Source organism: Oryza brachyantha, chromosome 1 (genome assembly GCF_000231095.2).
Source record: "Oryza brachyantha chromosome 1, ObraRS2, whole genome shotgun sequence".
Taxonomy (NCBI): Eukaryota; Viridiplantae; Streptophyta; class Magnoliopsida; order Poales; family Poaceae; genus Oryza; species Oryza brachyantha.
In genome coordinates this window covers 19,296,687-19,321,727 of record NC_023163.2, presented here as the reverse complement: position 1 = coordinate 19,321,727, position 25,041 = coordinate 19,296,687, and the positions used below count along the sequence as shown (strand labels likewise).

At 43.3% G+C, this 25,041-nt stretch overlaps 3 protein-coding genes and 1 non-coding gene across 4 annotated transcripts; 3 read left to right on the top strand and 1 right to left on the bottom strand.

Moving 5' to 3' along the window:
• Nucleotides 1-7,154: 7,154 nt before the first annotated feature.
• Nucleotides 7,155-9,279, top strand: LOC102706234 (DELLA protein SLR1-like). Its single transcript, XM_006644371.3, has one exon. The coding sequence runs from the start codon at nucleotides 7,287-7,289 to the stop codon at nucleotides 8,796-8,798; it is 1,512 nt and encodes a 503-aa protein (XP_006644434.2). The 5' UTR covers nucleotides 7,155-7,286; the 3' UTR covers nucleotides 8,799-9,279.
• Nucleotides 9,280-10,582: 1,303 nt separating this feature from the next.
• Nucleotides 10,583-10,656, top strand: TRNAI-AAU. The gene has a single exon. It is a non-coding gene; the product is annotated as a tRNA-Ile (tRNA).
• A 1,732-nt stretch (nucleotides 10,657-12,388) lies between these two features.
• On the bottom strand, nucleotides 12,389-15,447 carry LOC102705956 (pentatricopeptide repeat-containing protein At1g11290, chloroplastic-like). Its single transcript, XM_015840823.2, is given in 4 exon segments — nucleotides 12,389-12,853; nucleotides 12,927-14,061; nucleotides 14,064-14,178; nucleotides 14,180-15,447. Coding segments are annotated over 3 exon segments (2,019 nt in total). The 5' UTR covers nucleotides 15,335-15,447; the 3' UTR covers nucleotides 12,389-12,853; nucleotides 12,927-13,312.
• Nucleotides 15,448-21,000: 5,553 nt separating this feature from the next.
• On the top strand, nucleotides 21,001-22,884 carry LOC102705670 (molybdate transporter 2). The gene has a single exon (XM_006644369.3). The coding sequence runs from the start codon at nucleotides 21,091-21,093 to the stop codon at nucleotides 22,474-22,476; it is 1,386 nt and encodes a 461-aa protein (XP_006644432.2). The 5' UTR covers nucleotides 21,001-21,090; the 3' UTR covers nucleotides 22,477-22,884.
• The last annotated feature ends 2,157 nt before the right edge of the window (nucleotides 22,885-25,041 follow it).

The following is a 25,041-nucleotide window of genomic DNA, read 5'->3' as shown; positions in this document are numbered from 1 at the left end:
CGTCTGATGGAGCTAAGTAGATTTCTCGCGATAAGACTAGCTTAGTCTGCAAAAAAGTTGTTATAAAAGATTAGGTGGCAACTCACCTCTCGGATTGTACACCGGCGATGCTACTTGACACCTAATGAATCTACCATGTATGATAGGATTATCGCTGTCAACAAATCAAGCTTTCTTTTCGCGTCCTTGTTTATTTACTAATTGCGTGGTGCTTGCTGCGTGATGTGGGGTGCTGTATTGTGTGCTAGCAGAAATTAAAACATGCACAACACACGGCCCAATGGTGCTGTCCGGTTTAGGACATTAGGCCAATTAACGCCTGCGTGTTGCATCTACCCAATGGATTTGAATGAATGAGAGTAAATTAATTAAGAGGAAAGCTTCATTTCAAAGGTTCCGTTTTTCTGTGAATCAGCTTGTTCCAGCAAAGTAGAGAGAACTTGAAAATGTTCTCACAAGTCACATCCCAATGAGGATGAAAGTTATGTTTCAAATTAGTGATTAGAATTAACTAGCATCCAGCGGTAGATTTGAATTCAGAAAAAAGATTGTAGTCTATATAAATCTAACAATATAAATTAGAGATATTTTATGATCTTTAAGAAAAAAATTAAATATAAAATTTTGGTGCCTCTAATTACCTAACAGTATCATACAAAGTCACTTTTACGCTATAAAATATGGTGCTTCACTGAGGATGGTAAAATAATTTTATTAATTAAATATTATTTATTATAATATATTCAATTCCTAAAATCGTTACTACATTAAAAGAAAGTCATCCGTCCTCCCCCTCCACAACAAAAAAAAAATCACGACATGTGCGAGAGAAAAAATAAAACAAAAATCGCACATATGCAGTAATTAACAGAAAAAATTAAAAACATGAGTACATGATGTGTGCGAGGAAAAAAAACTAAAATCACATGCATGCGGGAACTAACCAAAAAAATCACAACATGCGATAAAACGAAACAAAATTAAAAAAACGACACATCGCACGTATGCAGAGAAAACGGCACGCCACACGCATGCGGCCCCCACCATGCCGCTCGCCCCTGCCACCGCCATCGTCACAATAATAATATAACAAATATACAGTTATGTTGTAAAGCACACGGAGGTAACTAGTAATGCTAAAATTTGTTTTCCTAGATTAGCCCATACTATCGCTGAAGGTTGTTTGGGAATGGACTATAATAGTTGGGGTTTTGTAAATTCATCACTTTTTTTTCTAAATTACAAGGATGTCACTAGAATGACCATTCTAGTGACATTTTTTTAATTTTCTAGTGATAATTTTACAATAATGTTTTAAACCAGTGATAAATTTACAATTGTTCCTAGGGTTAGGTGTGTTTTTTTGGATAAAAGGTTATTAGATTTTTATAGCTATTTAACAGTATAAATGATGAAATTAACTGCTATAAAGTTTAAAAGAAGTAACATAATGAACTTTTGTATAGAATTTTTTTGCAATAAACATACTCTGTTTAGCAGTTTGATAAGCATGCGTGCAAAAGCCGAATAAAAATATAGGGATAAGATGATGGAATGAACACAACCATAGTGCTAACGTCCATTGCTATGTCCTTTAAAAATACATTGATCCTACATGTCATTGTCATATTTGATAGTGATTTATAGGTTGGCAATAGGGTGGACTGGGGTTGGGTTGGTCAAAAACGGTCTCGACCGCGATAGGCCCCGACCTTGAACAGGGCCTCATAGGTGGACAGCAAGGGCACATCGACGAGCGTGAAGGTAGCGGCTGGCATTACGATGGACGCAGAGCTGACATGCTTCAATGTCACGTGCCCCCTCAACCCGATGGTCGTGGAAGACAATGTTGGGTTTAGGCTACAATGGAGACGAGGAGAGAGAGGCATGCAGCAGAGCACGACGAGAGGACATGAGAGGAGAGGAGAGGCACTTCCAGTGGCGGTGGGAGTGGATGGGGCAGCCGCGGCGGAAGTGGATCGAAGCCAGAAGAGCGGCAATGGTGGCGGTGAGAGAAGAGGAGGGGAGATGTGAAAAACTAGGTTTAGGGTTTATATATCAATATATGCTCTAGCAATTAGACTTATCGAGCTAAATTTTATGGGCAAATATACTTCTGGGCCGTGTGGAATATATTTTTTATTTCGGCCCTGGAGGGGTGGGTCCCGACGGGAAAATTTCCAACCCTATTGATTTGCAACTCATGTATATTTCCAATGATATTTTCTAAATTCCCTATTAGTCTACATGTTTGTTGAAATTGTGCATAAGCAAAACAGCTTATTAAAGATTAAAAAATAATTTATAAATAAAATATTTATATATGTATTCTTAGTGATATAAAAGTAAAAATTGAAAAATAAATTACGAATAAAAAACCTAAAATGAACTCCAAGTTAAAGTATTAGAATTTAAAATTTGGCTTATAAGCATAATCATAAGTAAAAATAATTGGGATAGTTATATCAAGTCGTTATACATTTTCTGGTTTTAACCACACAATTTTCTTTTTTCGTAAGTGACACGTCCGAATGTATAATTTTGATTGCTATAATGTTACTTTGTATAAATGTCTTTCTAACTCTTGTTTGGAACACAGGTCACCGTCACAAGAAGTGATGGCTTGGTCGTTTTTGCCAATCGCGGGTGCTCCTTTTAAACTATGTGACGAGATTGTGCCTATTTCATCGAACAGAGAATTCAAAGAAAAAGGAAGACTGTACGACATGAAGTACAAGCTCAATTAAGAAACCTAGCCACCGGCCCTAACAATAAAAGTGATTCGGATAATTTCTGTCTGACTGAACTATTTTTTGATTTGGATGAAAGAAGTGATGGCTGGTTGGTTTTAGCTCAATTAACTATTTCCGTCTGACCAATCAAATAGAGTTGATAGTGATTCGGATAATTTTCAAATTCAGATTTTTTTTCTTCTGATATGAAAACGAATGCGGTAAGGATGATATCGTAGGAATCAAAAAACGGTTGGATACTATTCAGATTTTTTTTTGGATATCTAGACTAATATATCAACAATTCAATCCAATCAGTCCAACCTAAAGAAGTTCATCCCAACGACCCAACCAATGTTAAGCCTAGCTAATTCTGACCGTATGGCTTCAAATAGTCTGGGCGAGGCGTCAACGGCCCCACGACCCCATAGCCATTGTGGATGTTTTAATCACTTATATTTGAAAATATTGATGAGTTACATACTAATATTAAAAAAATAACAAGTTATATTTTTTCGATGATTGGTAAAGCTTAGTTTCACATGTTTTTATGTTTCGATCAATATTCGTCACAATATTCATTTCAATTCGTATTCACTCCATATTTGTATTCGATAATATTCGATTCCATTTTCGTATTCAGGTTTTCAATTCCAATTTCGATTCTGGGAAAATATAAAAATAAATATGATAGAACTAGTTTTTGACCGTATTTGATCCATTTTCATCCCTACCAACAAAGCATCCACGATGTCCCGTTTACCTTCATCTTTGCGCATAGGCAAATCACAGGTACTAAATTCAGAAACTGAAATTGAGCTCATGGTACGCATTAGGATTTGCTCAATAACTTTACAAACCAACTGTTTCGCAAAGTCAGTTGGCTCGTGCAATGATTAAAAATGAGCATCATCTGGGTGAATTCAACGGGTTTAAAGAAAGCAAGCCGCAACTGACCGAGCCGAGGACCATTGATCTGTCCGTGCAGCACGCAATTCTGGGACCATGTTTTGTACCATTGACGTAGACGGGAGCATCTTCCGACTGGTTATCCGAGTCCCAACTCTATAGTAGCATAGGAGTAGTATATTTAGAAGATATAAATCAGAGGGAGAAGATGGGAAATACCACTACTATTATCCTACTGCCTGGCACATTACCCTACGCTTGACCCCCCCCCCCCAATATTAAAAAAAAACACTGTGTTCATAGTCCATTTCATTGCTTTTTAGCCATTATCTAAAAAATTCCTGCAAGTGGCAACGAACACTGCGTTACTGTAAAGCTCTGTTGCCTGCCTGCATCCCGAACCTCGCTACAATACAGTGTTCGTGAGGGGAAACGGAAATGGTTGGTGAGTACACTGGTCGATGTCATGTGCCTCCGAGTGCGATATGATACGAGTGGCAGATGACAAATCTGCAAGCGCTTAATTAGGTGAGGTGGAGCTTTCGGCGCCGCTGATGCGCGCGCGCGCATGGGCCGATTCGATCGTAGGATCGATGCAAATGGTAAGTACGGGCAAGCGTCTCCAACCCAGCAATTTCTTGTTACGAGCGTAGCAGCAGCGGGTGGTGGTACCGTGCAACCGTATGACGCATCAGGACCATCCGCCAGGTCGTCGACGGGTCCAGTCCGATTTCCGTTTTTATTGCGTACCCTTGTAGGACCATGGCTGCATTGCAAGCCTGCAACCGAGGTTGACGACTCGTCGCACGCACGTCTATTCGGCACACAGCTACGCACGCATGTGCATGTGCATGTGCTGCATCCTGCATGCGCAGCACACACAAGCCTGAAAAATCGCCGTAGTTGAGAGCGAGCCGGGGCCGTAAAGTTCATGTAGCAAAAAAACTTGATCAAATTCTGCAGAAATCCCATCACCGTTTCAGAAACACAAGTCACATGCCTCGCTGAAAGTCGACGATAGGCATATGCAGCAGCACGGGCCCGAGGATCCGAGGAAACTTTTCTTGTGACGAGGGGCGGCGGCGGGCGGCTGCCGGCTGGCTACAGAGCTGCGTGCGAGCGACCGTGGGTGTGCTGCGTGCGATCGATATGTATGTAGTACACGATCGATCGCCTGTTTGGGGACACGGCTGAAAGCGACTTTTCGCCAAAGAGCAGCGGAATCTACGAAACGTCAGGCCAATCCGGCTTACCCCAATTTTCCTTCCTCTCCTTATCGCCGCCCGCTCACCTCACCGGGCGCGAAGCGAGGGGGTAGATTTAATCTGGGTGCATTTTCTCGTGGGCGGCAACGCAATTACCCACTGATTTCCGGTGCTACACAAGTTGTCATCCGCGTTGGGGGACCTCCGATAGATGTCACCACCGATGTGTGAATGATAACACACATGGCCCGGCTTCGACCGTTACAGCAGCAAGGAAATTTCTCCGGGGTGTAGCACCCGTGGGGCACCCAGCAATTTTTGTGTCTGTGCTTAATCAGGTAAAAACCATTACTCATTGCTTCTATCTCGCTGTCAACACAGAGGTTGTGGGGGGCTCCAGCTAGCAACCGCCTTGTGTAGTCCTCAAACTTCCATTTGAGGTTTGCAACGTTGCATTCTTACTTTCGTTTTCTGAAATGATGCATTTACTTTGCGCAGAAAGATATGTGCAGTTGTGCACCCGTCTAGCCACGAACAGGAGTATTTATGACATCATCGATCGGTACGATTTCTACTACTCAACTTTGGTTGCCGTTTTATATAATTTCTGGTACATATGTAAAATAGAAAACATTAATTGTACAATTATAATGTCATCAAACATTTTTTTATAAAAAGTATATCATATGGTGGGGCACTTTTTAACATACGAAAAATATGGTTGGTAATGGGCAAGAATTGATGAGAAGATAAATTATTCTGTGTTGTATTTTTCTTTCACAAAGTAATGCTGTGATTTCTTATTTTAGTCAGTTGTCTGACAGAACTATGATCAAGTTGTTTGAGCTGACAGAACTATGATCAAGTTGTTTGAGATCTCCATAATGTAGCATGAAAAGGACAACCCCTACAATTGAATTGATCAATCAGTTGCATTCCTATGGTAAGGTACATATTTGTGTACAACTTAATCAGTGCACTGACACGTCCAAGCCAAAGTATCCTCACAAGAACAAAAAGATGTAAACAGTCAGATTTAAGTTTGTACTAAGTAGTAACGTTCTGTGGAACAGTTGAAATACCTCATCACTGTTATTGTGCATCAGATGACATCAAGATAAACAACTTGAGACTGGGAACTTTTCCTTCTCCCTAGGTACAGCGTTGGTTATCCATTATCCACTACCATGATGTAATGTTCAAATACGAGTTTAAGTTTCTAATACCGTTTCCCTCTAAAAATATACTAAGCCTGTTTTATATTATAATACACCTATGGATCGATAAATATATATTATGTATGTGTTTAGATTTATTGGCATAATATGATTTAAGCAAAACTAAAACAATCTTATAATATGAAACAAATATAATACATTGTTTATATACATATCACATAAATAGATAATGACCTGGAATATCAACAAATAGATTGACTCACACAGCAAAACCATATTCTCTTTCCACTGCTTTCTCCACATTCCAACGCCATGAATCTCCATGTAAGGTAAAATAGCAATTCACTTGAACACACTCTCAAGCTACTAGCAAGAAATTACTTCAGCGGTTCAACATTACTATCAGACAGGAATATATATCGGCTGTTTGGATCCAGAGACTTTTTTTTGGTAGTCCCTTATCCCATCAGATGTTTGGATATTAATTAGGAGTATTAAATATAAACTGATAACAAAACTAATCGCATAAATAAATGCTATTTCATTAGACAAATTTTGTAAGCCTAATTAATCTATAATTAGCAAATGTTTACTGTAGCATCATATTCGCTAATCATGGACTAATTAGGTTTAATAGATTCGTCTCGCGAAATAGTCCAGAATATAAGAAGGGTTTTATTAATAGTCTATATTTAATACTTTTAATTAGTGTCAAAACATTCTATATAAATACCTGGAAATCCAAACACCTCCATAGTATCCTGTATTATGTAGTTCCTTCCCTACAAACTCTCTACAAAGTTCGTGCCTAAATCAAATGGCATGTGATCCATTTCTATCCTTCTCTCCCAGGCCTCTTCTTTTAAAGGATTTTTATATAAAAACTGAAAAAATTAAACTAGTTGTCTCTGAAATTTATGTGAAACGAGGAGGCACTCGTACAGGATTCCAAACTCCGAGATCCCCCCACGGACAAAATCAGAAAACAGGAATTGACAGAAGGCGGGGGGCAGCATCCCCACCCCACGGCGGTTCCTCGGGCCTCCCGCCTCGCCCCTCGCCCTCGGAATCCTTCCTCCCCGAGGCCTACGTGTCCCCTCCCGCCTCTCCACGTGTGCGCTCCCGCCTCCACCTCTTCCCCCTCTCCCCGCTCCGCACGACCGACTCCTCCTACTCCTCCTCCTAGCTGACGCTCCGCTCTATACACTGCATCCACCCGCCTACAATTCGCACCGCCCGCCGAGCGCGAAGCGTTTAGAGGGATGGCCATGGATACCTTCCCGTTCCAGTGGCCCATGGATCCGGCCGTGCCCTCCGGCCTCGACGCTGGCCTGCTGCCGCCTCCCTCGCCCGTGGCGCCTGACGACGGCGTGGCGTACTACGCGGCTGCGGAGGCGGACGTGGCCGCTGCCGCTGCCGCTGCTGTGCCCGAGTTCGCCGCGGCCTTCCCGCCATGCGCGCCTGATGCCGCCGCTGTGCTGGCCATGCGGCGGGAGGAGGAGGAGGTCGCTGGCATCCGCCTGGTTCATCTTCTGATGAGCTGCGGGGGCGCCATCGAGGCTGGCGACAACGCGCTCGCGTCCGCGCATCTGGCAGACGCGCACGCCGCCCTCGCGGCCATCTCGGCCGCCTCCGGCATCGGCCGAGTCGCCGTTCACTTCACCACCGCGCTCTCCCGGAGATTGTTCCCTTCGCCCGTCGCTCCGCCTACCACCGACGCCGAGCACGCCTTCCTCTACCATCACTTCTACGAGGCGTGTCCGTACCTCAAGTTCGCGCACTTCACGGCCAACCAGGCCATCCTCGAGGCTTTCCATGGATGCGACCACGTCCATGTCATCGACTTCAGCCTCATGCAGGGTCTTCAGTGGCCCGCCTTGATCCAGGCCCTCGCCCTCCGACCCGGCGGACCGCCGTTCCTCCGGATCACCGGCATTGGCCCGCCCTCTCCTACCGGCCACGACGAGCTCCGGGATGTCGGGCTCCGTCTCGCCGACCTCGCGCGCTCCGTCCGCGTCCGCTTCTCCTTCCGCGGGGTCGCCGCGAACAGCCTCGACGAGGTCCGCCCGTGGATGCTCCAGATTGCGCCAGGTGAGGCCGTCGCGTTCAACTCCGTGCTGCAGCTCCACCGCCTCCTCGGCGACCCGGCCGATCAGGCTCCAATCGACGCCGTTCTTGACTGCGTCGCCTCCGTGCGGCCCAAGATCTTCACGGTCATCGAGCAAGAGGCCGACCACAACAAGACAGGCTTCCTCGACAGGTTCACCGAGGCGCTGTTCTACTACTCCGCGGTGTTCGACTCGCTGGACGCGGCGAGCGCCAGCGGTGGCGCGGGCAACGCGATGGCAGAGGCGTACCTCCAGAGGGAGATCTGCGACATCGTGTGCGGGGAGGGCGCCGCCCGGAGGGAGCGCCACGAGCCGCTGTCTCGGTGGCGGGACAGGCTCACGCGCGCCGGGCTGAGCGCCGTGCCGCTCGGTTCGAACGCGCTGCGTCAGGCGAGGATGCTGGTCGGACTGTTCTCTGGCGAGGGACACGGCGTCGAGGAGGCCGACGGGTGCCTCACCCTCGGCTGGCACGGGCGGCCGCTGTTCTCGGCCTCCGCCTGGGAAGCGGCCGGTGACGGCGGCGGCGACAACAACAACAGTAATAACAGCAACATTAGCGGTAGCAGCGGCAGCGACAGTAATAACAGCGGCAGCAGCAATGGTAAAAGCAGTGGGGCTCGGGGTGGTAGCAGCGTGTGTTTATCGCGGGAGGGTTGGTTCGATTAAAGGGACCAACCGTAAATCGCAATATGAAAATCTCAATGGCATGGAACTTTCGAACTTACCATCTGAAGAAAATTCTCGGCATTCTGTGTCACAGCGATACGGCCATATGGGAGTAGACTTGGCATATCTTTTTCAGATGGAATTTGAATATTCCAATAAATTAGTATTATAACTAGGAGTATTATAGTTGGCGTATCTTTAGTTAATAGGAGCACAAACAGATATGAAAGCAGGCGTCCTCCAACTCTAATTAAGATTGCCCCATACAAAATCTAATGACGCCCCACCCTTTGTAGCTAGACCTGAGCGATGTCAGAAAAGCCATCATCTCTTTTGGGCCTAAAATCCATCTCCAAGCATGGCCCAGGCAAGGTTATCGAGTTTACTATTTTGTGCTGGGCCAGCCTTGGGCCTCCCAAAGTATCAGTACATGGAAATACAAAACCAAATGTCGGCATCTCATCGATAATCTTCACCAAATTTGGCCGCATCACAAATTCAACTATGTTTAACCAAGTTTTTTTTTATGATTGTTCAACTACATGGAAATTCAACTGTTCAGTACATGAAAACTTCACGATTGTTTCTTATACATACTACTGTGCATCCGGTAGGATCAACGAAGCTTACGCCTTCGTGGCAGCATAGGATTTCTTTGGAGAACAATTCTACCCACCACACGATGTCTTTCATATGTTTGGGAATTGGCTGATGGGTGTTAATAAAAAAATAAGAAAATTATTCTTCTAGAGGCTTCTGCTATATGTTAGGTTCTTTGGCTTAGCAGAAATGATATGATTTTTTATAAAACGCTATTAAAATCTTATTTGTAAATACTTTTTAGGGCAACATACTGGCTTCGGGGTTGGACCCAACTGCAAAGGCATGATGATGATATCAAGCTAATAAATGATATATGTCGTAAACTAGAGTGGACGATTATGCATCTTTTTTGCCAATTTTGGATAGAGATTCTCGAATAGAATTAAGTAATTAAGGGTTGTTTTATTTTGTGTTGGTGTCTTTTAGTTTATAGTTTCTTTATGTTATTTCAGTGTGTGAAATTTATTCATACGCAGACTAGTGTTATTTCATTATCTTAAAAAAATTCACTGTAGCCCTACAGCCTCCAGGAGTCAGGACTACATGACATCAGAGTAGGAGGCAGCGGACGGACCACCAGTCCACCACCACCGCGCGTACGCCTTCACGTGCATGGGAATGAGGTCAGGGAGCGATCAGCGACCGTGCGCTCTCTGGCCCGACCGGCGGATGCCGGCCGAGGCGGGTGTCTCTCGATCTCGCACGCTCTCACGTGCTCCGGCGGCGCGGATGAGCCGCCGACCACGGGGTGGCGCGTGCACGGACACGGCCGTCGCGCGGCGCCCCTGCCCGTGCCCGGCCAGGGCCGCCAGGTGGGCACCCGCGTGATCGGTCAAAGCCTGCGAGCGTTCGCAGTTGCAGCCTGCACGAAGTACAAGGTGATCCGGCGAAGACTTTGAAATGTAATAGTGGTAACGTGAGCACAAACGACTTGCATGCTGAGATCAGGGGCTCCATCAACTGCTTATAAGCCAAAATTTAAATTTTAGAACTTAATTTAGAACTTGATTTTATGGTTTTTTCATTATAGTTTCTTTTACACATTTTGCTTTTGAGTCGTTATGCACACATATATAAAAGTTTTATTTGTAAATTATTTTTCGTTTGTAAAAACATGTTTTGCTTATTCCCTAAAAGCGAATAAATTCATTTATAACTGATTATATAACATTATACAACTTGGCCTATTAGCTCAGTTGGTTAGAGCGTCGTGCTAATAACGCGAAGGTCGCAGGTTCGAGACCTGCATGGGCCATATTAGACTTTTATTCATTTTTTCCACTGTAACTCGTCTAAACTGCGGATCGATTTGAATTTTTCATATAAATACATTCAAACTCCATCTAAACTATAATTGTACAATGTCCGGATCGATTTCTATTCATTTTTTCCAAGGTAATTACAATTGTTGGCTTTACTCTAGTCCTTCCTTTGTTACTACGAGGTACTAGTACCGTGAGATATTAATATCCCTACTTATTCATGCTACCCACCTTACGATTAAGCTGATACTAAAATCCTGACTACTGGTGATAATAGATCGAACGATCACGATTGTATAATACCTTGAGGTACCAGCTATAATTGTACAATGTCCGGATCGAGTTCTATTCATTTTTTCCAAGGTAATTACAATTGTTGGCTTTACTCTAGTCCTTCCTTTGTTACTGCGAGGTACTAGTACCGTGAGATATTAATATCCCTACTTATTCATGCTACCCACCTTACGATTAAGCTGATACTAAAATCCTGACTACTGGTGATAATAGATCGAACGATCACGATTGTATAATACCTTGAGGTACCAGCTATAATTGTACAATGTCCGGATCGAGTTCTATTCATTTTTTCCAAGGTAATTACAATTGTTGGCTTTACTCTAGTCCTTCCTTTGTTACTGCGAGGTACTAGTACCGTGAGATATTAATATCCCTACTTATTCATGCTACCCACCTTACGATTAAGCTGATACTAAAATCCTGACTACTGGTGATAATAGATCGAACGATCACGATTGTATAATACCTTGAGGTACCAGCTTGGTCGTGGAGTGAATAGCATGAATGAGGATATTAATAACTCACGGTACTAGTATCTTGTGATACAAAAGGGAGGACTGAAGCAAAACTCTTATTTTAAAGAAAACTAAAACAGATCATTACAACTCCATCTAAACTATAGTCACATAATTCCTGGATCGGTTTTTCTTCCACAATGGATTTTTCTTCGCCTTCACTCCAGAAAGAGGCTATAACCAATTATTACACATGTGGCATATTGAACCAACACAAATTGCATTAAAAACAAGAAAACTATCTAGAGTATTAGCTTAAAGGAAGAAATAACATACGCTATTTTCCACCTAATAGTTGGTGATAAACTAGAGAAACGTTATTTCTAAGTTATATATAATCATTGTCTTCCTCAAAATAGAAAATAGCAACTTTGAAATGAGCGTCCAATAAATTCCTAGGCCGATGGAGGTCGAGAAATATGATATTGCGTGTAACTGAATTTAAAATCCATCTATACTTTTTTTTTCTATATATCCACATTCAAACTGGATATAAACTCTTTGTTTTTTGAGCAAATTTAGATAAACCCCATATTTCATAACCGAAGTTACAGAAATCCATGAGTAGTATGATAACCATTAATTTGGTACTCTAAATGTTTCACACCTTATTCAAATCTCATGTAAATTTAGCATATCTAAATAATAGTATTTAAAATATGGAAAGTTAAAACCAACCACCTACATGAAGAAATAAATAATTACTATAGACACTTTATAAGATGAATATTTTAAGTAAATGTATTCTTAACATGTATAGGGATGTGATTTTGTAAAACTTTAGAACCATATTATAAGAATTTATGTCCCACAAATCATAATTGGTTTTGTACAACTTCAACCAAAAAAACACAACTTGGAGTTTTTTTGGAATTTACTCTCCCTTTTTGTTCCGTATAACTGCATTCAAAATCCATCTAAATTGTAAAATACACTGGATTGGATTATCTATGCCAAACCTTGGGGGTTAGTGAGCTAGTGCTGGGTACTATTGTCAAACATCTGGAAACATTTGCAAATAATTAAAAAGTTCTCTATGTCTAACCTGGGTTTAGTTGACTATTGCAGACTGCCGAGTACTATTGTTTAACATTCTGAAGATAAGCTGAAATTGGCCTTATGCAGCGTTTTAAACTCAACAGATAGAGGCAGAACTATCACCAGTATCCAAGAGTAGAGAAAATGTAATTATATGGATGCACAAAGTAAATCCTGACATTGCTGCTGTATCTCTGCAGGTACACTTCAGTAATTACAGTGTACAGTTGGGCCTCTCATTTTCACCTAAGGTTGCCTACCCAAGGATCCAGCACGGAGATCAGTCACGCAGCATACCCACATGTAAGCATTACTGTCTTCCGGCTACAGCCCCACGGCCCTGCAAGGAATCTATCAGTTAGTAATTCAGTTAGAAAAACGATGATAAGTGAATTATAAAAACTGATGCGTACCAGGCAGTATAATTGCAAAAGTCTTCCGTGTGTAACTAAAATTTTAGTATGAACTTTGACGCCAGAACAGATAGTACCACACAGGGCTTGTAAAGCACACTTCAGTAATGCAACCAAAAGATTCTCTAGGCCATGCTATAGACTATGCACAACAGCAAACGTTTGGTTGAGGACTTGTACACCCTGCCTTAGGCATTCGGTATTGAACTAGAAATCATAACTTGTAGACAGTGAAGTTTGATCATGCCATGCCCGATATCTGGTAAAACTGAAACTGAATATTATTTTCAAGAAAACTGAAACTGAACAGTTACATACTTGCATCGATCGTGCGGACTTTGTATATTTTACTTCATGTCAGATCATGTATTCAAGTGAAGTTTACATTATGAAGGTTCTACTTGGATGGAACTGTGACCAGGTGCCTTCTGTATACCCCTAGTTCCCATTAGTCCTCTAACAAGCTCGACATCGTCCCATTGACTTTTGTCAGCATGTAAGTTTGAAACAAGCACATGCGCTCCCACGTCATTAGGAGCTAAATTGACAATATGTTGTCCAATTACCTTTCCTAGATCCATTCTGTGATGAACTCTACAAGCTGCAAGAAGTGATCCCCAAATTACAGAATTTGGCTCTATTGGCATCTTCTTGTTAAAGTGAAATGCTTCATCTAGCAAACCAGCTCTGCCCAGTAGGTCTACTATGCAACCGTAATGCTCAACATCAGGGGAAATACCAAGGCTGGACATCAAATAGAAGTAATGGAGACCTTCATCAACCATTCCTACATGTGCACAGGCACCAAGAACTGCCTTAAGAGTAATACCATCTGGTTTTGGATCTCGTAACTTCAGCATTTGGTCAAAGAGCTCCACTGCCTCTTCTCCATGTCCATTGCTTGCAAGACCTCCAATTATGAGATTCCACAAGAGGGTTTGCTTATGCTCCATTTTTCTAAATATCTCAGCAGCAGTGCCAATGCAGCCACATTTTGCATACATATCCAATAAGGCACTTTCTAGGCACAAGTCTTTGGCTACATTCTTCTCTTCTATATAAGAGTGTATGTCCCTTCCTTTATCAAGTGCTCCCAACTGTGAACAAGCAGAAAGGAGACTAACAAGTGCCATTCATGTGCCACAACTTCTGCAATCTTCATCTCTTCAAATAGGTTAAAAGCCAATCTAAATTGTTGTCCCTTCACATAACCACATACCATAACAGTCCAGGACACAGCATCCTTTTTTTTCCATAGTTTGAAAAATCTTTTCAGCTGCAGTCATGTCACCACATTTGGCATACATGTTGATCAAAGAATTTGTAAGGATATTGTCACAACAGATCCCATTATCTTGGATATAACTGTGAACATGCCTCCCTTTCTGCAAATCACCAAGTTGAGCACATGCCGATAAGACACTTACAAGTGTTATACTATCGGGAGCTACTCCATGCAACATCATCTCTTCAAAAAATATTAATGCTTCTTTGTGCTCATGGTTTTGCACAAAGCCATCTATCAACGTGTTCCATGATTTAGTATATCTTGCAGGAATGTCCTGAAATGCTTCCAAAGCATCAGACAAGCATCCACATTTCGCATACATGCTTATGAGTGCATTCCTGATATCCACATCAGCCTCGATACCATATCTACCAACCTGATTGTACACCCAGCGGCCTTTATCAACAGCCTGTGTTTGGGCACAAGCAGAAAGTACGCTTATAATCGTGACTTTATTGGGATTAATGCCTTCTGCTTGCATCTCAGAAAGAAACCTTAGCACCTTGTCCCACTGACCACACCGTGCCAAAGCTGATATCATTGAGGTCCAAGACACCACATCCCTCTCATACATTTCCTTAAAAACCTTGCTTGCTTCTTCAACACTTCTCAAGGCACCATAAAAATTAACAAGACCCGACATGACAAATACATCCGATGTAAACCCAATCCTCCGAACCAGTGCATGAACTGCGTTCCCAGTTGATCGCCACGACGTCGAGCCAGCGAAGGCAGCACTCACCGACACGAGCGCTGCCATAGTGTAATTATCAGGAGAGACTCCCCTCCAACGCATAGCCCTGAACAACGCCAATGCATCCGCAGGAGCGCCGCAGCTGTTGTACCCTCTAATCATGCAGTTCCACACGAACACGCTCGGTTGGGCCATTCGGTCGAACACCTTGCGTGCGTAGTGCATGTCATGCCTTGCCGCAGGCGACGCGAGGAAGGCGATGAGCCGGCTGGCGACGAAGCTGTCGGAGGCGAGGTGGGCCCGGACGAGCTGGCCGTGGAGCTCCACCAGGTGGGCCCGCGAGGCGCAGGCGTCGAAGTAGGCGAGGAGGTGGTGGCGGGAAGGGCGAGCCTGGCTTGTGTTGCCGCGGAAGTAGAGGTAACGCATGGCCTGGGGATTGGGGGATGGGTGGAGCAGCGGTACATTGGTTCACCGAATTACCGGCTTAACGATAAACGGCTCAGCTCTGGACACTGGTTCACCGAATTATCGGTACAGTACAGTAGAGCCCGTGGCGCGAGACAGTAAAAACTTCGACGTGGCACCTATTAAACGAGGAAGGAGAGTGCGCCCAGTGTCTGCTTCGTCGACGGCTCGAGCTCCTGCTCCCATGCTACTCAACGCCTCCGCCGTGCATCGTAGGAATGCAAGTTGACACCGGCGGTGGTGGATCGGCGGTGGGGAAACATTTTTTAGTACAGGGTGTACTTAAAAAATATAAAAAAAATTGATAAGATAGATTAATATGATTTATATCTCTTCATAAACATGCATGTGTAAATTCAATTTCGAACAAATAAAACTAAAACTAAGTATACGCATATTCATAATTATTTTTGTTATTTTTGCTATAACTTGTAGAATGTGAATTTAAACTTGCATGTTGGTGGAGAGATATTACTCATATTAAACTATCTTGTTAAATTTTTTTATAATTTTTTATAACTATTTAGATGGCATGCAACGGGTGTACATACACCCGTGTGCTAAAAAACTACTTCCATCGGCTGCGCACCTGTTCACGGGAAAAAGTCTACTTCACAAATTGGTTATTCCATCTCCTAAAGTATAAAAACTAGATCAAATAACCCCCGAAGTGGTTTTATAGGTGATTTTGCCACGTAGATGCTACCGTGGTAGCACTATTGCTTGCATAGCACAGAGATTGACCCATTAAATCCAAGTTGAACCAAATGTTTCTTTTCACTTATTAATCAACAATACAAAAGGTACATATTATCACTAATGTTTATCATTCTTAAACCAGTTCACTTGCGGAAGAAAAAAAATATTGAACTGGTTACCACCATGCCACTGCCCCCTTCATACTCCGCATAGCTAAAACTACCACAATGTCATCATGTACTTAGCAAAATCACATAAAAAACACTCTTAGGGATATTTGACTTTGCTCGTAATTTAGGAGGTGGAATATTTAGTTTCATATATTAGGGGTTAAGAAGACTAACCCTAATAATTTAGAGGATAAAGTAGACTTTTTCCCCTGTTAACGCCAAAAGATCGCTTCCCCACCCGTCCGCCCGTCCGAAGAAGGAAGCCGGATGACAACTGCGACCCGACAAGATCGAAAGTGTAAGTTGTAGGTGTGAGGAGATATTTAACTATTTACCACTTTAAAAGAAAAAAAGGAAAAAACTAACATGTATGCATATATATATGCCAGCGTAAAGAGATGACGCGAAATCGACTAGTTATTTTGAGTGAAAACATGCTAAACCAATTTGTTAATCCAAAATAAGATAAGTTATTAGCATATTGAATACTTATATTTTTGAAAAATATTAATAGAAAAGTTCTTTTAAAACCATAAATCAATTCATTTTAGAGGTTTGAAATAATTAATAGGTAATAAATCATGCGTTAATGACAGCTTGTTTTACAGGAATAAATTGGTTCTGCATGTTTTGGTAGAGAAGAACTCAACTTTAAAATGGTACTATCTCGTCCCTAAATGTTTAACGCCGTTGACTTTTTTATACGCGTTTGACCATTTGTTTTATTCAAAAAAATTGCCAAATATATAAGGTTATATATATACAGAAAAATATATTTAATAATATATGAAATGATATAAAAAATTAAAAATTAAGTAATTTTTTTAATAAGACGAACGGTCAAACATGTATAAAAAAGTCAACGGCGTCAAATATTTAGGGATGGAGGAGTATTTGGAGTGTGGTGATTATAAGGGTGACAAATTGTTTAATTCCAGATTTAAAAAATCAAGAGGATTAACCTGAACGCTGCTTTGCGGGTGGAGTGCGGAAGGAAAAGCGGTGGTGAACGTTTTAGGGGCTTTGCCATCTATTCTGAAAATCATAATCCTGAATTTCTTTTACTACCATACGATGACTCCTTTTCTTTCTAGGTTCAAAATTTTATTAATTGCTAAAGAGTAGAATTACATGCACAAGAAAAATTTCTTGCAAACATTTTACTAATAAATGTTGACTGTTTAATTTAATTAATATAAAAAAATAAAATTCAATCTAACGTGACACATCAACATTTGTAAAAAAATCGTATATCTTCTTCCATTAGGGAAGAGCTAACGTTATTTGACTCAAAATTTCTTATTGATTATTTTAGAAAACAAGATACTCGTATATCAAGAGACACAAAATCTTATTTCTTTGATGGCTTAATTACTACCTGCGACCAAAATTTGTACTTTACTATTGATTTTGGTTTAATTCATGATAGGTTATTTTTTTAACCTTGGTATGTACATAATATATAAATGTTTCACGCATAAATTATTTTTAAGGTTGTTACTTTTATCTTTCTATGACTTCAATTCCCAGCTCAACCAATAAGAACATTTTGTGTAAGATGATAGAAAGGCACCGGTCTTGATCTCTAGTATACCATAACATAAGATGTGCTCCCCTACATTGTTATTTTCTCCTTTCCAAAATATAGTAATATAGCAGTAAGTTAGACACAGCTTAGTGCAAAATCTTGAGAGGTCCCCAATAGTATTTGTATATTTTTTTTTAATCAAAAGCGACATTGTTGCGATAACCAAAAATGCCAAAGTACAGCGAAAATGTCGTGCGTAGGACGAACATGTACGATTCTCGTACGATTTCAGCCAGCGTCGCTCGCGTTTACCATCGCCGGCGTCGTTACGTGCGTACGTTGTCGCCGTGATTTTGATGTTAATCGTACGTACGAACGATCATACGCATAGCACTACTCAAAGTATAGTTCCCGTAGCAACCCGCGCTATTAACTTTGATTAACGAACAATTCCTGAATAAATTAAACATTCTTTTACGTGAATCCAAACTAAAATCCACGTTCATCATCTGCCATAAAAACAAGCCATATGGCAATGGAAAATAAAATGATAATTGTTTTTATCGTTCGAGAAACATTTTTGCTCCCTTGGCAATTTATCTTGGGGGTGTTTAGTTGGGGAAAATAAAATTTTTGGATATCATGTCAGATGTTTGACTGGATATCAAAAGTGGTTTTGGACACGAATGAAAAAAATGAATTTCGCAGCTCACCTAGAAACCACAAGATGGATCTTTTGAGCCTAATTAATCCGTCATTAGCACTTGTTGGTTACTGTAGCAGTTATGATTAATCATGTACTAATTAGACTCAAAAGATTCGTCTCACGATTTTTCCCTAACTGTGCAATTAGTTTTTCTATTTATATTTAATACTCTATTTAGATGTCCAAAGATTCGATGCGATGTTTTTGGAAACTAAACAAGGCCGTGACAACTGCAGAGACCAAATGATCGTCCAACCTACCCAAATGGTGGCTACAAGCTACACCATTGCATGTCATTTTTCCTTAATATGCGGCAGATATATGATCTGAATTTCAATGGGTTTGTTAATATGACTTTTTATCTTTTTAATTAGAACTTCTATAGTTTTCAAACTATATAGTTTTCAAATAAGACTTGTACTTTTTAATTATTAGGGTTCTTAAATTTTCACCAAATATATCTCTTGTAAGTATCGTATGAGAAGTGTGTGATGGATAAGATCTACAAAATTACAGGGCCGACAAGCCTGCCGACCAAGCACTAGAGAGTGTTTTTTGCTCCCTTTTTTTGGTTGCTCTGGAATGACACAAACAACGTCATTTTTAGCAATCAGCTACCGTTCCTCCATCAGCCATTAGCAGCAGGACTAGAAGCTATCAACATTTGGGTGCAAAAACTACCGACTAACGACATTCAAACTAGCGCTCAAGCGTGGAAACACTGCCTGCGACAAGCTTGGAATAGGATCCCAACCTAGTCGACACTTTCGACTTGTAAACTTTCCTGCATCTTTTTCTTCAATTTCAGAGCGCCTTCGGCCATGCTACGATCTTCTATACCTTGTGACATTGCTTCGTTTATTTATGTTAATCTGTGATTTAGGTGGGGATCCTCTCCCCCCACCCTCGGTGCCTTATTAAAAAAAGAAGAGTGTGATGATCCGTCGTAATTCCCATGTTAGTGTGGCGGTGAGACGATGTCCTACGGTTGTCACCTGCGATGAGATGTAATGGAAATTGCTCTTGTTGGAGGAGATGCCATTTGATCTTCCTCCAATACGTTTGTTATAAGTGAAAATGTGAAATTAGGGTTTTAGGGTTCAAATGACCGAATACTAAATAGATGTCACCAATTTATGGCTACGGGTTCCCCTTATATATTTTACACTGAGCGAGTCGAGGGCATCGCTGTTATGAACAATGGGGCATCCAATTATCGTGCGAGTTACACATTGTTAGGAGCACATGGACGAGGGTGACCTGAGTCCATCACTTGCCTGTTGCTCGATGGCTATAAGAGATGTACCAACTGGAGGCAGTAGATATTTTTATAACAAATATAGTACTGGGTCTGTGAAAGATATTTTCACTGTGTCTACATCATTTCTTTACAAAAGCATCTGAGTTAGCCGTACAAATGGTTTCCAAGTGGCCACGCAAACAATGCTGTCTTTCACCGTGGAGTGGTGTCCAGCTGCTCACGCATGTACGCAGCCTTAAACGTGGGGGCGAAGAGAGAAATATCCTTCTACCCCCTCGCCATCCAGAAGGCCAGAAAGTCCCAACATCCTTGTCGCGGGCCTTGCGGGCCATTTATTCTCGTAGGAAGGTTACGATGGTATGGGCAGATGGTCCATCTTGCGAAGACGTACGTGGCAGAATCCATGAAATTGTTTGTCCCGTCCCTATATCACGCCAAAAGTCACACAAAAAACACACAAGTATGTAGAGCTGGGAACCAAACAGCAAGTTTTATGAAAGAAGAAAAGGTATTCCCAATATTACAATATATTCGCAATATTTGACTATGGAATTTTTTTCTCCCGTCAATTAAAAGCCAATCATGGTTCATAGTTTCAGAATATTCTCAAATTGAAATTGGTAATACTTGACAGCCAGTGTTTTTCGTTCTTCAGATCAGTTCTTTTGGCACAAGGGGATTCAATCTGAACTGAGATCTTGGGTGGTATCTCGTGCAGTAGCTGGGGCCCGAAATCTTCAAGCTAACAAGCATATACCATCTCTGACGGTGACATCGACTATTTAAGATTAGATAAGAATTAACGCCCAGTTACGCAGATCATTGTGGATCAAACTTTAGCTCACTGAACTCTGGATCGCATCTTAATTTATTTGGTGGTGTTTAGATATAGAAAATTTTTGGGAGAAATGTCATGTCAAATGTTTGACCGGATGTCGGAAGGGGTTTTTAGACACGAATAAAAAAACGAATTTTACGGCTAGCCTAGAAACCGTGAGACAAATCTTTTGAGTCTAATTAATCCGTCATTAGCATATGTTGGTTACTGTAGCACTTATGGCTAATCATGGGCTAATTAGACTCAAAAGATTCGTCTCAAGATTTCCCTCATAACTGTGCAATTAGTTTTTTAGTTTATCTATATTTAATACTTTATTTATGTGTCCAAAATTTTGATGTGATGTTTTTAAAAAAAAATAGGAACTAAACAAAGCCTAAAGTCTCGAGGTAGACGTCACCTGTGATTCCATTTTATTAGCTATAGCCCATTGCACCCGTCAGAAACGTGCAAGCTAATAGCACCACGCCACCGAAGACAACCCACGCCCACAACAAAGTCGTTGCTTTCCACCCATGGCGTCCTCCGCCGGCGATCCGCTCCTCCCCGGCGAGGACGGCGACGGCCGCCGTAGGTTCCTCCCGTCCAACATACGCCTCAAGACGTCGGTATGGTCGGAGCTGGGCGGCGCGGTGGGCGACCTGGGCACCTACATCCCCATCGTGCTGGCGCTGTCCCTCGCGTCCCACCTCGACCTCGGCACCACGCTCATCTTCACCGCGCTCTACAACTTCGCCACCGGCCTCCTCTTCGGCATCCCCATGCCCGTACAGCCCATGAAGTCCATCGCCGCCGTCGCGCTCTCCTCCGCGCACCTCACCATCCCGCAGATCATGTCCGCCGGCCTCGCCGTCGCCGCCATCCTCCTCTTCCTCGGTGTCACCGGGCTCATGACCGCCATCTACCGTTTCCTCCCCCTTCCCGTCGTGCGCGGCGTCCAGCTCTCGCAGGGCCTCTCCTTCGCCTTCACGGCGGTCAAGTACATCCGCTACGAGCAGGACTTCTCCCGTTCCTCCTCTGCTTCCACATCCGTGCAGCGCCCTCTCCTCGGGCTCGACGGCCTTGTCCTTGCGCTCGCCGCGCTACTGTTCATAATCCTCACCACCGGCTCCGGCGACGACGACGATGTCAACAGGGACGGCACGAACCGCCGCCGTCGCTCCTGCAGCCGTGTCCCGGCGGCGCTAATCGTGTTCGCGCTCGGCTTGGTGCTCTGCTTTGTTCGTGACCCGTCCATCGTGCAGGGTCTCCGCTTTGGGCCGGCGCCGTTGGGAATTGTCAAGATAACGTGGGACGACTTCAAGATCGGGTTCTGGGAGGCCGCCGTGCCGCAGCTCCCGCTGTCTGTGCTGAACTCGGTGATCGCCGTGTGCAAGCTGTCGTCGGATCTGTTCCCGGAGCGCGCCGAGCTCTCGCCGGCGAGGGTGTCGGTGAGCATCGGGCTCATGAATTTCGTGGGATGCTGGTTCGGCGCCATGCCGTGCTGCCACGGCGCAGGCGGGCTGGCAGGGCAGTACCGGTTCGGTGGCCGGAGCGGCGCGTCCGTGGTGTTCCTGGCCATCGGCAAGCTGGTGCTCGGTCTGGTGTTCGGCAACTCGTTCGTGACGATCCTGGGCCAGTTCCCTATAGGGATACTGGGCGTTATGCTGCTCTTCTCCGGGATCGAGCTCGCCATGGCGTCGCGCGACATGGGGAGCAAGGAGGAGTCGTTCGTCATGCTGGTCTGCGCTGGCGTGTCGCTCACAGGCTCGAGTGCGGCGCTGGGCTTCATCTCCGGAATTGTGCTGTACCTGCTGCTGCGCTCGAGGGAGGTGGACATCGGAGGAGTGGTCGGTCGCTGGGGCGCGGGACGGCGGCAATCCGCGGACAAGACCTTTGAAGATGGGAATGGAGATGCTTGATCAAAACCTTGCGAACATTTTTCGATTTGATGCGCAATGAAATTGTTCCGGTTAATACAGTATCAATATGCACAACCTGCCCTGAGTTGAGTATCAATATGAACAAGTTTGCTGCTCATGGGCTGCAAACTTGCGATGGGGCTGCCAAGTGCCAAAGAGATTGAGGCTCCCATCCTTTCGCTTTTTTTTTAAAAAAAAAGCGAAAACACGTTTTTACAAATAAAAAATAATTTATAGATAAAACTTTTATATACGTGTCTATAATGACTCAAAAGCAAGATGTGTAAAACAAATCTCGAAGAAAAAACATAAAATCAAGTTCCAAACTAAGTTCTAAAATATAAATTTTGGCTTATAAACAGTTGCAACTGTAAAACGATAGAAGCGTGAAACACCAGGAAAACAACAGGCAGGATTAGTCTTTTGGGCTTATTTGATTACCACACCACACGCCTTGTATAGGCCTTGTATAGGCCTGTGGGCTGATAATTGGGCCTGTGCAGTTATGGTACACGCGTTCACGTGACTATAACATCTCTATATTAAATGTTTTTACTCTATCCAATTAAGAATATTTTATATTGGATTAGAAATCCTTGTCCAATTAGGACTTATCTCTTAATTTTCTAATATAATACAATTTTTCCAACCAAATAATCTTTTTCATCACTGAAAAAATAGCCGTAAGGAAATAACGTACCGTCTAATATGGACTCGCTTCGTTATGCAACATACAGCCACCGATGTATGATATGTTAGTGGTGGAACCAGAAATAAAAAATAGATGGGGCGAAGTCGACAAGAAAACACGAACATAATCCATACCATATAGCTATAATTATTTATAATTCACCATACACTAATATATATATATATATATATATATAATTCATCATATGCTAAGAGATAGTAGAAAACTTGCCAATTTGAAAAAAGAGTCAATTCGATAGTCAACTAGTTAAATATCAACTTGATATTGTTAATGGTTAGAGAAGAAATACCACGAGTAAAACACTTTGCATTTTTATGGACTCTAGAAAGCTTCGGCAAATATATTCTTCGATCACCCATAGCTTTGAAACATTTTCTTAACCTTTTCAAAATCAACCCTCAGCGGCTTAGCCGGAGCAGACAAAATCCAGCGGTGGCCGACGGCGTCACGGGCTCACGTCGATGGACGGCGGCAAGCGAGGCGGCGACCTTGTGGGCTGCGGCCTGCGGTAGATGGCAGATGAGAAGCCGATTGAGTCACTGAGAGATGAGAGGGAGATAGGGTGCCGACGTGTCGTAAGTCGTAACGTCGTTGCGGCATCGCTGAAGTCACGACACCGAGCGGATGAGATCGTGGGCGTGCGTGACTTCTATCCGCATGGGCTACCTCTATCTCTGCCTCTGGGCTAGCTATTTGAACAAGCTATGATGATGGGCCTAGCCACCTAGACTGGATGATGGACTGGTGGCTGCTGAATCCTTTGTGGGCTGCACCTGTATGGGGTAGGGTGACGCGGGCCATAGCTGGGCCGGTCGCCCCACCCTGCCTAATGGGTCGTTCCGCCCCTTGATACGAACATATGTATGTCTCTCTACTATAGTAATGCACATGCTACAGTATTGTAGTATCATAGCACCGAAAATAGACTCTGCCTACCAAATCGAACCGAAATCAGAACACACAAACAGACCGAAACACTATCAATGATATGGTGTATTACAGTACAGGTGGATTTTCCATTAGGGGAGAGGTGTTGAGCCCCCGCTACCAACACTTGGACCATAGAGACCCTCTATGCTTCCACTGGAAATTTCTTCCATAGATTCATGGAATATGGGAATATGGATGATGGAGCTCCATCAGTTCGGCTGTGGGGGTGACCAAAGGTTCAAGAAGAGGTATTTCGCGATCTGGGCCAGTTACGAAGAGCTAGCTAGCCACGAGTTCTGTCTTCAAATTTTGGTCCGACCCACTCTGAACAAAGGTCCTATGGTCAACGTCCAATCGCCCAAGGGGACTGGTAATTTTCCATTCGTTGGCTCATTGCTCACTCGCTCGTAGTCGCGTTGGGCACTGCCGACGCCCTTGTTTGTTCCCCAAACCCCACCTCCCCTCTCCCTAATCACTAACCTTACGCACGACGGGAAGCGGTCGTGGATCAACAAGCAAACGGAGGGTGACCACATGGATCAGATCTGGCGGGTGGTGTCCAACGAAAAACGGGGAAGAACACAATTGCCCTTTCTTTCCGTCTTTGGTCTTCTCTGAGGGGGGGGGGGGGGGGGGGGGGGGGGGGGGGGGGGGAGGGGGGGGGAGGCAGGACGGTTCTTTTTTTGGTTGTTAATGCGGCCGAACACCAAAAGGCCATTGATCCGCCTGTGGCCTTTGGAGAGCTAGCTTTTTTAACAGGCCAAAACCGGGCTGGATCAGAAGCTCGGAACCCATCTATTTGTCTACATGGAGTTTGGGATCAGATGGCCCCAATTATGTTGTGTTTCACGGTTCCACCCGCCGAGCATTTGGTTGCATTTTTTGTCATTCTTATCATAACTGTTTGCCCAGCATGCTGAAAA

Bases quoted from the DNA above. Each gene is read 5' to 3' on its own strand.
- LOC102705670 (XM_006644369.3), top strand. From the start codon at position 21,091: ATGGCGTCCTCCGCCGGCGATCCGCTCCTCCCCGGCGAGGACGGCGAC.
- LOC102706234 (XM_006644371.3), top strand. From the start codon at position 7,287: ATGGCCATGGATACCTTCCCGTTCCAGTGGCCCATGGATCCGGCCGTG.